We start from the raw sequence: 12584 nt of genomic DNA, 5'->3' as shown, positions 1-12584 counted from the left end.
CTGTGGCTGCCCCATCCCTGGCAGTGTTGAAGGGCAGGTTGGATGGGGCTTGGAGCAGCCTGGGCTGCTGGGAGGTGTCCCTGCCCATGCAGGGGTTGGAACTAGATGATCCAACCCAAGTCATTCTATGATTTTAGGATGCAGGCATCCCCATGAAAGATGCCAGTTTCCTTCAACTTGTGCAGAGCTGGAGCAAGTGGGTCAGCTCCCTTTAAATCCATGAGGCAGGGCAAACGTCCCCCATTCCAGATACAATCCTCCAGATACAGGTCTCCAGCACACTGACCTTCCTGCCTGTGATCATTTCAGCATTCCCATCATGAAGGGCTGTGCTTCCCAGCTGCTCCAGCATTTTCCTCCCCTGCAGCCTGGCTGAGCAAAGGCATTAGCTGATGCTGGGTTTGAGCTGTTTGTTTGTTGCCTGCACTGGTTCCTTCCCCAGCCTTGGGGTGGGGGCTGTGCAGGAACTTGGACAGCAGCTCTGTCTACAATTCAAAGCCACAGGAGGGTTTTGGGGATGAGTGTTGCTCTAACTCTGAACTTCCCTTCTCTTTTCCAAACAGAATGAACTGTCCTCCAGCCTGGATGAGGTGAGTCTGTAAGATTTAGTTCTCTTTTTGTCTTGGGGGTTGTTAGATTTGTGCCTCCAGGGGCAGCCACTTCCTTTCAGATGAGTCCAGTCCATAGGATCAAGTGTTTCATGGTCACCAGCAGGACATGGTTGAGGGGCTCCATGCTTAACCCACCAAGTGTTCCTGATGGCAGAGCATGTCAGGTTTTATTTAACCTGTGTGGGATGTGTGTGCATGAGTGTCTAGTGGTGCCCAACCCTTCAAACAATGCCTGCAGGAGCCTAAATGCTGGGCTGACCTGTGGCTGAACCTCTGCTGAGATCCCAACTGAAAAGTCTGCAGCTTTTCATGGGGGGTTTGCCATGAACTGGGGCATGTGCTGAACTGTTCCAGTTGCTTGGAACCAAATAGACTCCCCAGGATCTCAAGCTGCTGCTTGGGCAACTTGTCAAAGCTGCTGCCCAGGCCTTGTGAGTCCTCCAGAGAAGATCACCAGCTGAACCAAGTGCTGCCAGGGTGGGCTGCTGTCTTGTAACAACAAGGCAGGGAGCTCTACAAGGGATGTCTCTGTTTGAGTGTTGTGGTGCCAGTTGTGGAGCCAGTTAACCCCAAAGTCCTGGAGATGAGCTAAGAGGGACCTGGGGCAGGGAAAGAGCCTGGCCACACTTCCACCACAGGTTGGATGGGACGAGCACAGTTTTGAAGATGGGTTTCTTCCACCCGAGCAGCCTTTCCTGATGGTCTGGGGCTCATCTTGGTGCTCCATGTGGGCTGAGATGGATGATCTGAAACATAACCATCTCTCTGCTCTTTCTCCTCCATTTCTTGCCACTGCCATTGCTGGATGGGGCACTCCACAGCTCTGCACCCCTGCCTTGTTCTACGAGGGCCTCCTCCAATGGGTACCTTTCATACTCAAACACCCAGCTCTCCTCTTCCTCTGCTGCTGCTGCTCAGAAACCAAGCAAAATCACAACAGAGACTCTCAGAGACCCCAGCTCCTTCAGACATGGCTTGGCCTGACCCAGCTGCCCCCCAGGAAACCCATCAAGAACAAGGCACTGAGGCTGCATCCAGAAGAGTGATGCCAGCCTGAGGTCTCCAGTGCCCTGAGCCTTGTGGAGAATCAGGCTCATAGATGCATCATTCAGGCTCGTGATGTATCTGAATGATCCTGTTGACACCAGGCTTCCTTCCACTGCATCTTGGTGCCAATGGGAGTAGCTTTTGGCACTGGGATTTAAGTGCCCCCCTGGAATCAACATGGCTCAGTTGTGTGCTTAAACTGGGAGACATTTCCAGCCACTGTTCTGACTGGTCTGAGCTGTGTTGACCTTCACCCATCTCTCTTCCAACCCTGTATCAAAGTCAGGGTTGGACTAGATGATCTCCCTTCACCCTGAGTCCCTCTGACTTGTCTCCTTCAAACCATCCCAACCGCCAGCAGACCCCATGGGCCTTTTCACGGATGTCTTCTCCATCCAGCTGGCTGTGTCTGGGCTGAGAGCTGTGTTTGGGAATTGCTTGTTTCTCACTACCCCCCTGAACTCTCCCTGCTCCTGCCTCATCCCCATGTCTCACTGCCCGTTTCTGTCCCACCTGGGGAAACATTTAATGCTCCTTCATTCAGTGGAGACCCAGGAGAGCGACTACAAAAGAACCAGGAGAGCAGCAGGGCTTGAGAAGGACTTAGAAAAGGCTACAGCTTAGCTGAAGATGTCACAGCCTTAGGAGCCAAGTGTGCACTGCTGGCCTGCAGAGCTGCTGTTGAACCTGGGGAAGACAGGGGGGGACAGGCAGGAGGTCTTTCTCCAAGGCTTTCCCCTTTTCCCATACAGATCTGCCAGGGGACAGCTGGATTGAAATGACCTCTGGCCCCCGGTGGTGATAAGGAAATGCAACATGTACTGTTTGCATCAGTGAAGACTGAGGTGCCCTCTTAGGGTAAAAAACTCCCTTTTTGGGATGAGACTGAGCATCCATCTCACAGGGGTGTGTGGAGTGAGCCTTGGGGGCTGGAGGTGGGCTGGGGCACTTCTGCATCTCCGTTATGCAACTGAAGTTGCATTTCAGCACATTTAAAGCTAGAAACTAAAATTTTTCTCTACACATGGACAGACTGAGGCTCCTGGGGACATGGGCCAGTGGTGGCCTTGGCAGTGCTTCGTTACTGGTTGGACTTGGTGATCTTAAAGGTCTTTTCCAACCAAAACAATTCTCTGTTTCTCAGATTCTTCTTGATTCAGTCTCCTGCTTAGGTATCTTGGTATGCTCAAGGTGCTAAAGGTCCCAAACAAAAGCTGGGGGTGGCTCTTTAAGGGCCATTTGGCCTGTTCCTCTACCCCAAGGAAGGATCAGCTCATGTTGATGGGGCAATGTCTTAACAGCCTGGATAAGTAGGTGGGTCACCAGAAGTGCTGAGCACCTGAGTGATGCTGGGGATGCTCTGCACCTCTCCCTGCTCCTTGGCACTCACCTCCCAGATAACCTTCCCTTGCCCTGCTTCCCTTTCCCTAACCATTCCTGGGAGCATGTGGACCATGGGAGGTGGGCCTGCCTGCCTGCCCTGGGTGGGAACCCAGACATCTGCCCCGAAATGGACTATCAGAAAGTCTCCAGCTAACAGGCAGCTTGATCCAGCTGCCACCAGCAGCTGCCAGTGCCAGTGCAAGCCCAGCACCTGGTGTATCCAAGGTGCCTCTGGGAAAATTCCCTTTGTAGGGTATTTGTGTCCGTGCTTGTGCAAACCTGACCTCAGCCCAGCACTGCAGCACACACGTGATTTCATGCAATAATAGCCCAGCCTGCAAGGAACATCAGGCTCCTGAAGTGGTTCCAGCTGCCCTTGGCTGAGGGTTGCATCTTGAGAGGTTCTGTTTCATTCATGCCTTTTTGTGGCTCTGGACTCGAAGGGGAGGGTCAAGAAGAACCTGCCCACTGGGCAGGCCCAGAGCCCGTCCTCTGTGAGAGCTCAGGGACGCCTGGCTCCCTGCTTTCCTCCTCCATGAAGGCAGGATTTTAATCCTTCCCTTGCCAGCTAGATTTGGTCTTGCCCCGTGGGACCTGTTTTGGTCTTTCAAGTCCGGGGAGCACAGATGGCTTCATCTGAGCCCTGAGCTGTGGCCAAGCTTGGCAGCTCCCAGACGTGGTTTACAGGGGTGTGGGATGAACAACAGCCCCTTCCTGCATCCAGAGGTGATGCTGCCCCTCCATCCCACGCTGCTGCCTGCTGGTCACACCTCTCCCTCCACCCAGCTCCACGAGGTCTGTTTCACTGATCAACCCTGTGCTGCAGCTTCATCCCCTCTCCTCATCCTCCTGCTTAACTGTCTCCCCGAGGTTCTGGCGTGGGAAGGAGGCACCTCCAGCCCCTCCTTCCCTACACCAGGCTGCAGGAAGGAGGGCAGATCCCTCTTTGCTCCCTTGAGAAGGCTGAGGGATCACCCTCTGCAGCACCTGCTTGCTCTTTTCCCGGGTCAGACCAGAAGGAAACGTTTGCAAGCACATTGACCTCCAGCCCTCACCTCCTCCTCTCCAGGTGTCCTGGGCTTGTGGGGGGAGATGAGTTTGGCAGAGAGGAGACTCGGGGAAGGACGCGGCTTGGGGAGGTGGGTAGTGGGGCTGGTGTCCCCTCCTGGCATGGCCTGATGTGCCCTTGGTGTTCTCTGCTCCCCACAGTCTGCAGACTCTGACCTGCCATACCCCCCACCCCAGCGGGAACCCAACATCTACATGGTCCCCCAAGGGATCAAGCCGGTCCTGCAGCGCACGGCCATCGAGGTGAGTGGTGGGGAGCAGGTGGGGCAGGAACCCCCTGCAGGACAGCACCTCTGATGTGTGTCCCTGATGGGGGATGAGACCCAGAAATGGGATCTGAGCCAGGCTCTGTGGCCACAGGGTCCTGCCACTGCCGGGACCTGGTTCTTCCCCTGGGTTGTTGGTCAAAACACGTTGTCTTGCTGGGGAAACAAGTCCCACCAAGCAGTCAGGTCCTAGGGCAGAGCACAGCCCTGCACCATGCTTGCTTTTTAGGACAGTCTGCCTCACACATGGGGAACTTTGTACCGTGGTCTAGCCAACGTGGTGGTGCTAGGTCACAGGCTGGACCTGGTGATCTCACAGGTCTTTTCCAGCCTTGGTGATTCTGTGGGATACTTGCCCAAACCAGAGACACTCCAATAATAGGGAAGCAGTGGTGGACCTGGTGTATTTTGTTCAGACTTATGTGGGGAAGAAAAGAACAGTTTCCTACAGATGCATATAGAGAAGGGCTTGCTGAATGACCTGGCTTCTCCCAGCACCTGGTGTCCCACATGGTTGATTCATCTCTGCTTCATGGTGGGCCAACCTTCAGGTTTACCTCCATTGCTGAGAAGTTCAGTGAGAGACCTGGAGGCAGACCTTTGGCTCAGTCTTCACTGTCTGTTCCTCTCACCCTTCAGATCCTGGCCTGGGGGCTGAGGAACCTCAAGAGCTACCAGCTGGCCAGTGTCACCTCACCCAGCCTGCTGGTGGAGTGTGGAGGCCAGCTCGTGCAGTCCTGTGTCATCAAGAACGTCAAGAAGAACCCCAACTTTGACATCTGTGTGCTCTACATGGAAGTGGTGAGGACCTGGTCCCCAGACTGCAGTGATGGGGTCAGAGGAGAGCTGATTGGGAAGGACCTCCAGAGGTGCCACCAAAAAAGCATCCCGTGGTGAAGCTCATTCTGTCCTGCTCAGCCTTGGGGGAGGTGCAGAGCAGTTGTCCTCTCTGCCCTGTGTGGTTACGTGCTCCCCCCCCCCTCTCCCCACAGCGTTTGCCCAAGGAGAGCCTGTACAGCCCCCCCATCATCATCAAGATCATTGACAACAGGCCCTTTGGCAGGAGGCCCGTGGTGGGGCAGTGCACCATCCGCTCCTTGGAGGACTTCTACTGTGACCCCTACCGAGAGGAGACAGACAGACCTCAGGAGCACTCAGGTAGGTGCTGCCATGGGGACCATGCTGGCTGCACACCCGTGCCCTTCTCCAGGAATCATAGAGTCATCTTGGTTGGAAAAGAACCTTAAGATGATCAAGTCCAACCATTCCCCCAGCCCTGCCAAAGCCCCCACTGCCCCATGTCCCTCAGCACCATCTCCAGGGCTTGGAAACCCCTCCAGGGATGGGGACTCCCCCCTGCCCTGGGCAGCCTGGGCCAGGCCCTGACAACCCTTGCCAGGAAGGAATTGTTCCCCAGATCCAACCTCAGCCTCCCCTGGGCAACTTGAGGCTGTTTCCCCTTGTCCTGCCACTTGTTCCTTGGGAGGGGAGACCAACACCTGCTAATGGAGGAGCTGTGGGTCACTGTATGTCCTGCTTTTAGCTCAGCCCAGCTGTAGGTCTGATACAAAAAGCCCAGAAGGTGCCAAGGAGGAGTTGAGCTCTGGGGTTGGTTGGTGAGATAAGTTGTCCCTTGGCCAAGCTGTCCAACCTGCATGAACATGAGCTTTGGCTGGTGTGAAGGCTCTGGGCAAGGTTGAGATTGCTCCTGGAGCATGACCCCAAGGTGGCTTGGCTTTGAGGTTTCTGCCATGTCCTCATTATGCTGCTGCTTGCTCTGGTTGCAGATGACGTGAGCCTCACGCCCAGGGATGATGTCCTGATTGACATTGATGACAAAGAGCCTCTGATTCCTGTCCAGGTAGGAAGAACTCCCGGTGGTGGGAAGATGCTGTTTTGCTGCTTTGTGTGATACGGGAGAACTTGTGCAGGCACAGAGCTGAGGTGGAGACCAACACAGGTCTCTGATGTGGGGTCACCTGGCTCTGACCTTCCTTTGGCAGTTCCCACCTCTGTTTTCACCCCTTCTCCTCCCCCGTTCCACGACGAACAACCACAGGTTCATGTTTCTCACCCAAACACGAGGTGTCAGGTGTGCTTTTCTGGAAGAGAGACACCAGGAGAACAGCCTCTCTCCATGCCAGGCTCTGCCCTCCAGGGGCTTTTCCTCAAATGTGTGGTTTGGTCTGAGGCTGAAGAAGGTCTGCACACCCCCTGAGGGCTCTGCTGGTCTGGCTTCTCTCTTGGAAATGACAGTCACTGCCCCAGGGAGGTGACAGCCCTGGGGGGACCCACCCCAGCACTGGGGAGGCTGAGCTGATGCTGGCAGATGGGACAGCTTGCCCAAGGCCACCCTGGAAACAAAGGTTCCCTGAGGCTCAGTTGTCCTCACCACAACCACTGGTCCTGGTCTTGCTAGTACTTTGCATTTCTCTAGCCCTTGGGTTTCTTTGCCAGCAGATGGGTCCTCTTGGAGGCAGAGACCTGTCAGTGCTGACATGTGTGTGTGATGGACAAACCTACAGGTGACCCTGGTAGCTGAGGAGCAGCTGGAAGTGTTGTCAGAGACATCTGGTGGAGCTTCTCATGGTGTCCCATTCCTTTTGGTGTGTTCAGTGGGCTCTGGGCATTTCCTTGCTCCCTGTTCTGAAGGCTGTGGGTGCTGTGTGGTCCCTCGGGCTAGAAGATCTCCCATAGGAGATCTCCCATAGGAGATGTGCCTCTTAGGGAGCCTCTGGCCTTGTCTCACTGCCCATAAAAGCCAGATGAATGTTGATGAAATGTGATGCATCAATGCTTCTGCTCTTTGTTCACCTCTTTGGTGGCACCTCAGTGTTTCTCTTGATGAAAACTTCATGATCCACTGACCTGTGCCATCAAATATTTGCAGTCATGTCCCAGCGAGGACTCAGACTGGGGTCCCAGCATCAGGTTGTCCCCTGGACATTCTGAGCTGGAGCTGCACCTCTGTCCTTGCTGCATCCTTTGTACTGAGAGGTTCACTTCAGGTGGGTGCCATGCAAGTCCTTCCCATGCCTGAGCAGACATTGCTGAAGCAGGAGGACACGTTGCACCCCTGCAACCTCTGCCTGGATCCAGGCTTTTGGGCTTTGGGAGAAGGAAAAATCAGGATTTTGGCCAGTGCTTGGCAAAAGCTGAGGGTGCAGGACTCCAAAGTGTTGTGGTCTGGACTCCAGATGCCTACCTAGGCCAAGCACTGATGAGATCCACATTGATGCTCTCAGGCAAGGTCACCCCATGGTCGAATAGGGACATGGGTTAGTGGTGGACTTGGCAGTGGTGGGTTTATGGTTGGACTCGAAGATCTTAAGCATCTTTTCCAACCTCAGTGATTCTGCTGTTCCATGAAATGAGCTGGTCTTTTAGGTCCCCCACCAGCCAAGAGGTGGGACGCTCGTATTCTCAGCTCCCTGGGATGCTGGCATCTTCTCCTGAGATGCTTCAGTAGAGATTAGGATCTGGAGAGTGGAGTTTGAAAACGTTGGCCCAAGTGGACAAGTGTTGAAAGGAAAAAGCAACTCCAGACAGCAAACCCCCCTGGGAAGCTCGTTGCCCTTCCCTCCCTTGGCCGTTTCAGGATTTGTCTGGATAATTCACCATTGTGCTTCATCCTGCATCAGGGAAGCAACTGGAGCATGTCTGTGGAAAACACACCAAAAAGAGTCTTGAAATGGGAACCTTCACTTCTGCAAATCCAAAAAACCCTCTTTTTCTGGCCTAGAAAGTGCTTGGGAGAAAAGTGAGGTCAGGGAATAACGTGGGCAGGAGGGTTGGGGTGCAGCTCCTGACCTCACCTCTGATCAGCTGAGTGATGCTTGGTGAGCAGTGGCCCTTTGCTGCACCACGGAAGCTGGTGGCACCCAGCACCTCCACCAAGGTGGTGAGACCCTCTGCAGGGGCAGCTGGGGGTGGGATGGATCCCCAGGAGAGGCTCAAAACGCCCAGGGATGGGTTTGCTGCTGCTGCTGCTGCAGTGCTGGGCACAGACCTCATTCAAGGGCTGGGAGCATGTATGAAGGACAGGAAGATGCCAGAGCCCAGGAGGAGTTTGCTTTATCCATGGGCTGAGACCCCCAGCAGAGGGATTTTCTGCCCCCTCTTGACCCGCAGCCCCAGCTGGGGCAGCAACAGGGGGAACTGGTTTTGCAGCTGCATCTCCAGACAGCTGCAAAGATATGAATTCTTATTTTTTTAATAGAAAAATCCACCCACCTTTTGGGTTGCTTTGACTGAATTTTTTATTTCTCCCCCTCCCCCCATATTCTCAAATCTACAGTTTAAACTCTCCTCCTTTCTTGGTCTTTGGGTCAATTTTCAGTAGAAATGCTGTAGTGGAGCCAAGTGACAGCCTGCAGCCCCCGGGGTGTGCAGGATTCCTTGGAGAGAGGGTCAGAAGGGCTGCCCCCCTGCTGCCCCCCCTGCTGCCCCCCTGCTGCCCCCCTGCTGCCCCCTCCTGCTGGCAAACCCACTGCCCCAACTCCGTGGGTTTGACCAAACGTCTCCTTTCTCCTGCCCTTCACCTGCCAGCACAGTTTCCCACCCCTGACTCTCCCGTGCCAGGCTCACACCAGACCCACAGTTGCTCCTTCTCCTGTCCCCTTTGTGGGAGGTGCCAAGAGGGAAATACAATTCCCACCGGGATAACAGCCATGGTCACCCCCCTCCCTGGTCCTGCCTGCAGACCTCGTCGTTAGGCTTGGTCCAACAATTAGTAAAACATCCAGGAAGAGCATCCAGGGGAAGTGGGTGCAGAGAACAGCAGGAAAATCTTCTGGCCCCTGAGAATGCCTGGGAGAAAGAGGAGGGAGGAGAATGTAAAGGAGGGCACCTCTCACGGGGCTGGAATGAGATGCTCCAGCCTGAGGAGGTGGGCTGAGGTGAGCTCCTGCTCGTGTTTGACTTTCCTTTGACCAGAACCAGTGACACCACATATGGCACAACGCACTTTTTATATTTTAAATGTCCAGCAAAGGTCAGAACAATATTTCCCCAGCAATGTCCCCAGAGCTGGAGGCAGAGCCTGCCTCCCCCAGGGGAGCTGCAGGCACCAGAAGCTGTGGGCTGGGTTTGCCCTGGTGCTCCCCAGGCTGCTCTGGGGGGAGCAGCTCAGCTTTGGCCTCCTGGGAAACGTGGAGATCTGTGGGTCTCTGTGGGGCTGCAGCTCCCCCAGACCTGGCAGGGACTTCACCCTGGTGGTGAAGAAACGCTTTGATCCCTGGGGCAGCTTGAAGCCAATTGAAAGCATCTGCAAACGTGGATAAAGTCAGGGAAAGGGGAGAGGGAAGTGGCAAAGCCTCAAGGCTGCTGCAGCAGGTTCAGAGGGGAAGAATTTGACATTTCTGCGTTGGAACAAACATTTCAGTAACAAAACACCTTGCAGTGGATTGGGCTGTTCAGTTTGACCCCAGATGAGTTCTCCTCTGTTTGTTTGTCTTTCACTTTTGCCCTTTGTTGGGGGAGTGGAGGAGAAGGGAAACTTGCTCCTGGAAAGCCAATCCAAAATTCCCTCCATCTCCCTCCCTAACCTCTACACTTTGGCCCTGGATGCTGCTCCTCCCATGCCCACCATCTCCTGGGGTTGGACGTCAGCTGGGGTGAGTGTGCCTCAGGGGGTCTCACACCCTGCAGCCACTGGGGCCCCTCCACCCTGCCCTGCTCCCCTCGGGAGGTTTGGAGGGTGAAGGAGGAGTCCCAGTCTGCAGAGGCCATCCTACCCCTTCTCCCTGGCAAAGGGGATGAATCCCAGGCCAGGGGTCCATGCCACTTCTGTACCCTTTGCTCTTCCAGTGGTGACCTTGGCAGCAGGAGCCAGGACTGCTCCTGCCTGTGCTCGTGTGCCTGGATGTGTCTCATTGTGTGGCTCCAAAGCCTTCCTCCCTCCTGGCCAAGCCTGGCTGTGGGCCCTCCTCTGGTGGGTGACTGGAACAAAGGATTGCTTTGTCGCCCTCATCCCAAACAGAGAACACAAACAGACGTGAAACCCCTCCTGCTCTGAGGCTGCTCTGTGTGTGTTGTCCATCTTGTCCAAGCGGGGTGAGAAGTTCAGCCTCAAGGTCTATTTAAAACAAGTCTGTGCACACGAACTGCAAACACCAGGGTGGCTGAGAGCAAAGGGAAAAAAGCTCCTGAAACTCACGGAAAAGCAGTTCTGCTGTGGCAAGGTCTCCTGAGCTAAGCCCTTCCAGTGTGCTTCTCAGGGGGTGTGCACAGAAAGGGGTTTTGCAAGGGCTGAGCCTGGACGACCCACCGTGGGATTTCTTGGGTGGGCTGGGTGTGGATCTGCCTGTGTTCCTGCCTGCTCTGCACCCGTGGCCTCCCCTTCTTCTCCCTGCTCTTCCTGGGGTCCTCATCCCCCTGGGAAGCAGAGCAGGAAGGGCAACCATGAGGTCCCTCTGAAGTTCCAAGGGATGAGCAGACATTTGTTTCTTCTGATAAAATAGTCCTGGGGGAGCTGTTTCCCACTGGAAGTTTCATGGGTCTCCTGGTGGGAATGGAGCCTGGGGGAGCTGTAAGTTCAGGGTTTGGCTTTACCCAAGGTCTGATGCATGTCTGGTTTGGCGGACCTAGGGGAAGCCTGATGCTCCAAACCATTTTCTGGTTGAGAACACCTCATTTCTCCCCCTCCCCTTCTTGAAGGAACCACATTCTGCCAGACTGAAGCAGGGCTGCCACTTGCTGCCCAGGGCTGGTGGCAGCAGCTCTGGGTTTGCCAAGAACAAGCTGCTCTCGTGCTTGGTGGGGTTTTTGGTACCAGCCCTTGGTCCTGAGCTCTCCTAACCCCTCTGTGTTATAAAAACCCTGGGTCAGAGTCCTCCTTGGTTCCTGTGATGAACGTGGCTTGCTGCCTTTGCAAGCCCTCCATGTCCATGGGAGGAGACACTGTCCTGTGCTGAGAAGTATCAACAGCTTTTCTGCCATGTGGGTTTTCCCCCTTTTCCCCTCTTTAATACCCCATCTCTTCTCTGCAACCATTCCAACCCTGTCCCATTTGATGAACATCAATGAAAACCCAAGCCCCACCAAGGAGGCCCTGTCTGAGGAGCCCTCAGCTTCAGGAGGTGGGGGAAGGCTGCAGCCTTTGGGTCCATCCATTTTATTGCTCCTGAATTGTGCTTTTGCTGATGTCTGTTAAACACTGGTTCTCTAACCCCGTTGATAACCAATCATTTTAATTTGTAGCTTGCAGAGGGCATGACCAGCTCAGCACTAATTAACATACCAGCTTCCCGGGCCCAACCTCATGTATGTATTGCTCCATTTCTAACTTCCTTACTAGATGAATGAGTTCTAGGAGTGGTGCCTGTGTATGTGTGTGTACATGGAAACACTGCTGAAAACTGAGGCTTGGCTCTCTGTGAAAGATGCTGGCCTAGAACATGGAGATGTCCCCGTGCCACAGGTGTGTGCATCCCAGCAATCCTTTCCCTTCCTGCCAAAGAAAACAAGGTTGGTTTTGGGGAGGCAGGATGAGGAATTTCCTCCCTCTGGCCCTCGTGGTGCTGGCAGAGCTTGTATGTGCTCAAGGTCAGATGCCTTCCCAACAGCCTCTGGTTTCTCTGCATGCTCCAGCAAAGCCTGGTAGCTCCGTGGAGATGGTGTGTCCTGGGTGGATGCAGTGGCATGGTTGAGGACTTGGTGGGACTCCTGTGCTCCTCCGTGTCCTAGTTCAGGGACCGTGACAAGTCCTAGGCATTGTGTGGGTTAAGTTGAGCTAAGAAGTTGTTGGCTTTCCATTAGAGCAAGGTTTCACCCCAGGGAAGGCTTCTTCTCATCAGCAGGGCTTTGCACAACCCTGGTTCTTGCAGTTGTGCAGTGCCTGGTGCCTTGGAAGTTTGGGGATAGGGGAGATCATGGAACCTTAGAATGGTTTTGGTTGGAAGGGACCTTTAAAAGTCATCTAGTTCTGACTCCCAGTGAAGGTGGAAATGCCAGGCAGCACCTCAGCAGTGACAGATGGAATCACAGAATGGTGAAGGTTGGAAGGGACCCTAAAGACCACCAGGTTCCAACCTCCCTGCCATGAGCAGGGACAAGTCCCACCAGACCAGGCTGCACAAGCCTCATCCAGCCTGGCCTTGAAGAACTCAAGGTTTTCACACCTCAAGGCCCCATCAACAACCTCCCTGGGCAACCTATTCCAGCAGCTCCCTACCCTCATGGTGAAGGATTTCTTCCTGATACCTAATTT

At 54.5% G+C, this 12584-nt stretch overlaps 1 protein-coding gene across 14 annotated transcripts in view; it reads left to right on the top strand.

Moving 5' to 3' along the window:
• The window catches only part of DYSF (dysferlin), a 98280-nt gene that overhangs the window by 37814 nt on the left and 47882 nt on the right, over positions 1-12584 (top strand). For 9 of the 14 annotated variants that reach the window (XM_051617306.1, XM_051617304.1, XM_051617300.1 and 6 more), the window contains 6 exons: positions 564-590; positions 4251-4352; positions 5015-5176; positions 5368-5533; positions 6163-6236; positions 11576-11638. In XM_051617306.1, coding sequence (XP_051473266.1) covers positions 564-590; positions 4251-4352; positions 5015-5176; positions 5368-5533; positions 6163-6236; positions 11576-11638 — 594 coding nt within the window. The remainder of the gene's footprint in view (positions 1-563; positions 591-4250; positions 4353-5014; positions 5177-5367; positions 5534-6162; positions 6237-11575; positions 11639-12584) is intronic. The other 5 variants (XM_051617311.1, XM_051617310.1, XM_051617307.1 and 2 more) reach the window with 1 other exon arrangement.

Source organism: Apus apus, chromosome 4 (genome assembly GCF_020740795.1).
Source record: "Apus apus isolate bApuApu2 chromosome 4, bApuApu2.pri.cur, whole genome shotgun sequence".
Classification (NCBI taxonomy): domain Eukaryota; kingdom Metazoa; phylum Chordata; class Aves; order Apodiformes; family Apodidae; genus Apus; species Apus apus.
The sequence above is the reverse complement of the archived record's forward strand: the minus strand, read 5'-3'. Positions and strand labels throughout refer to the sequence as shown.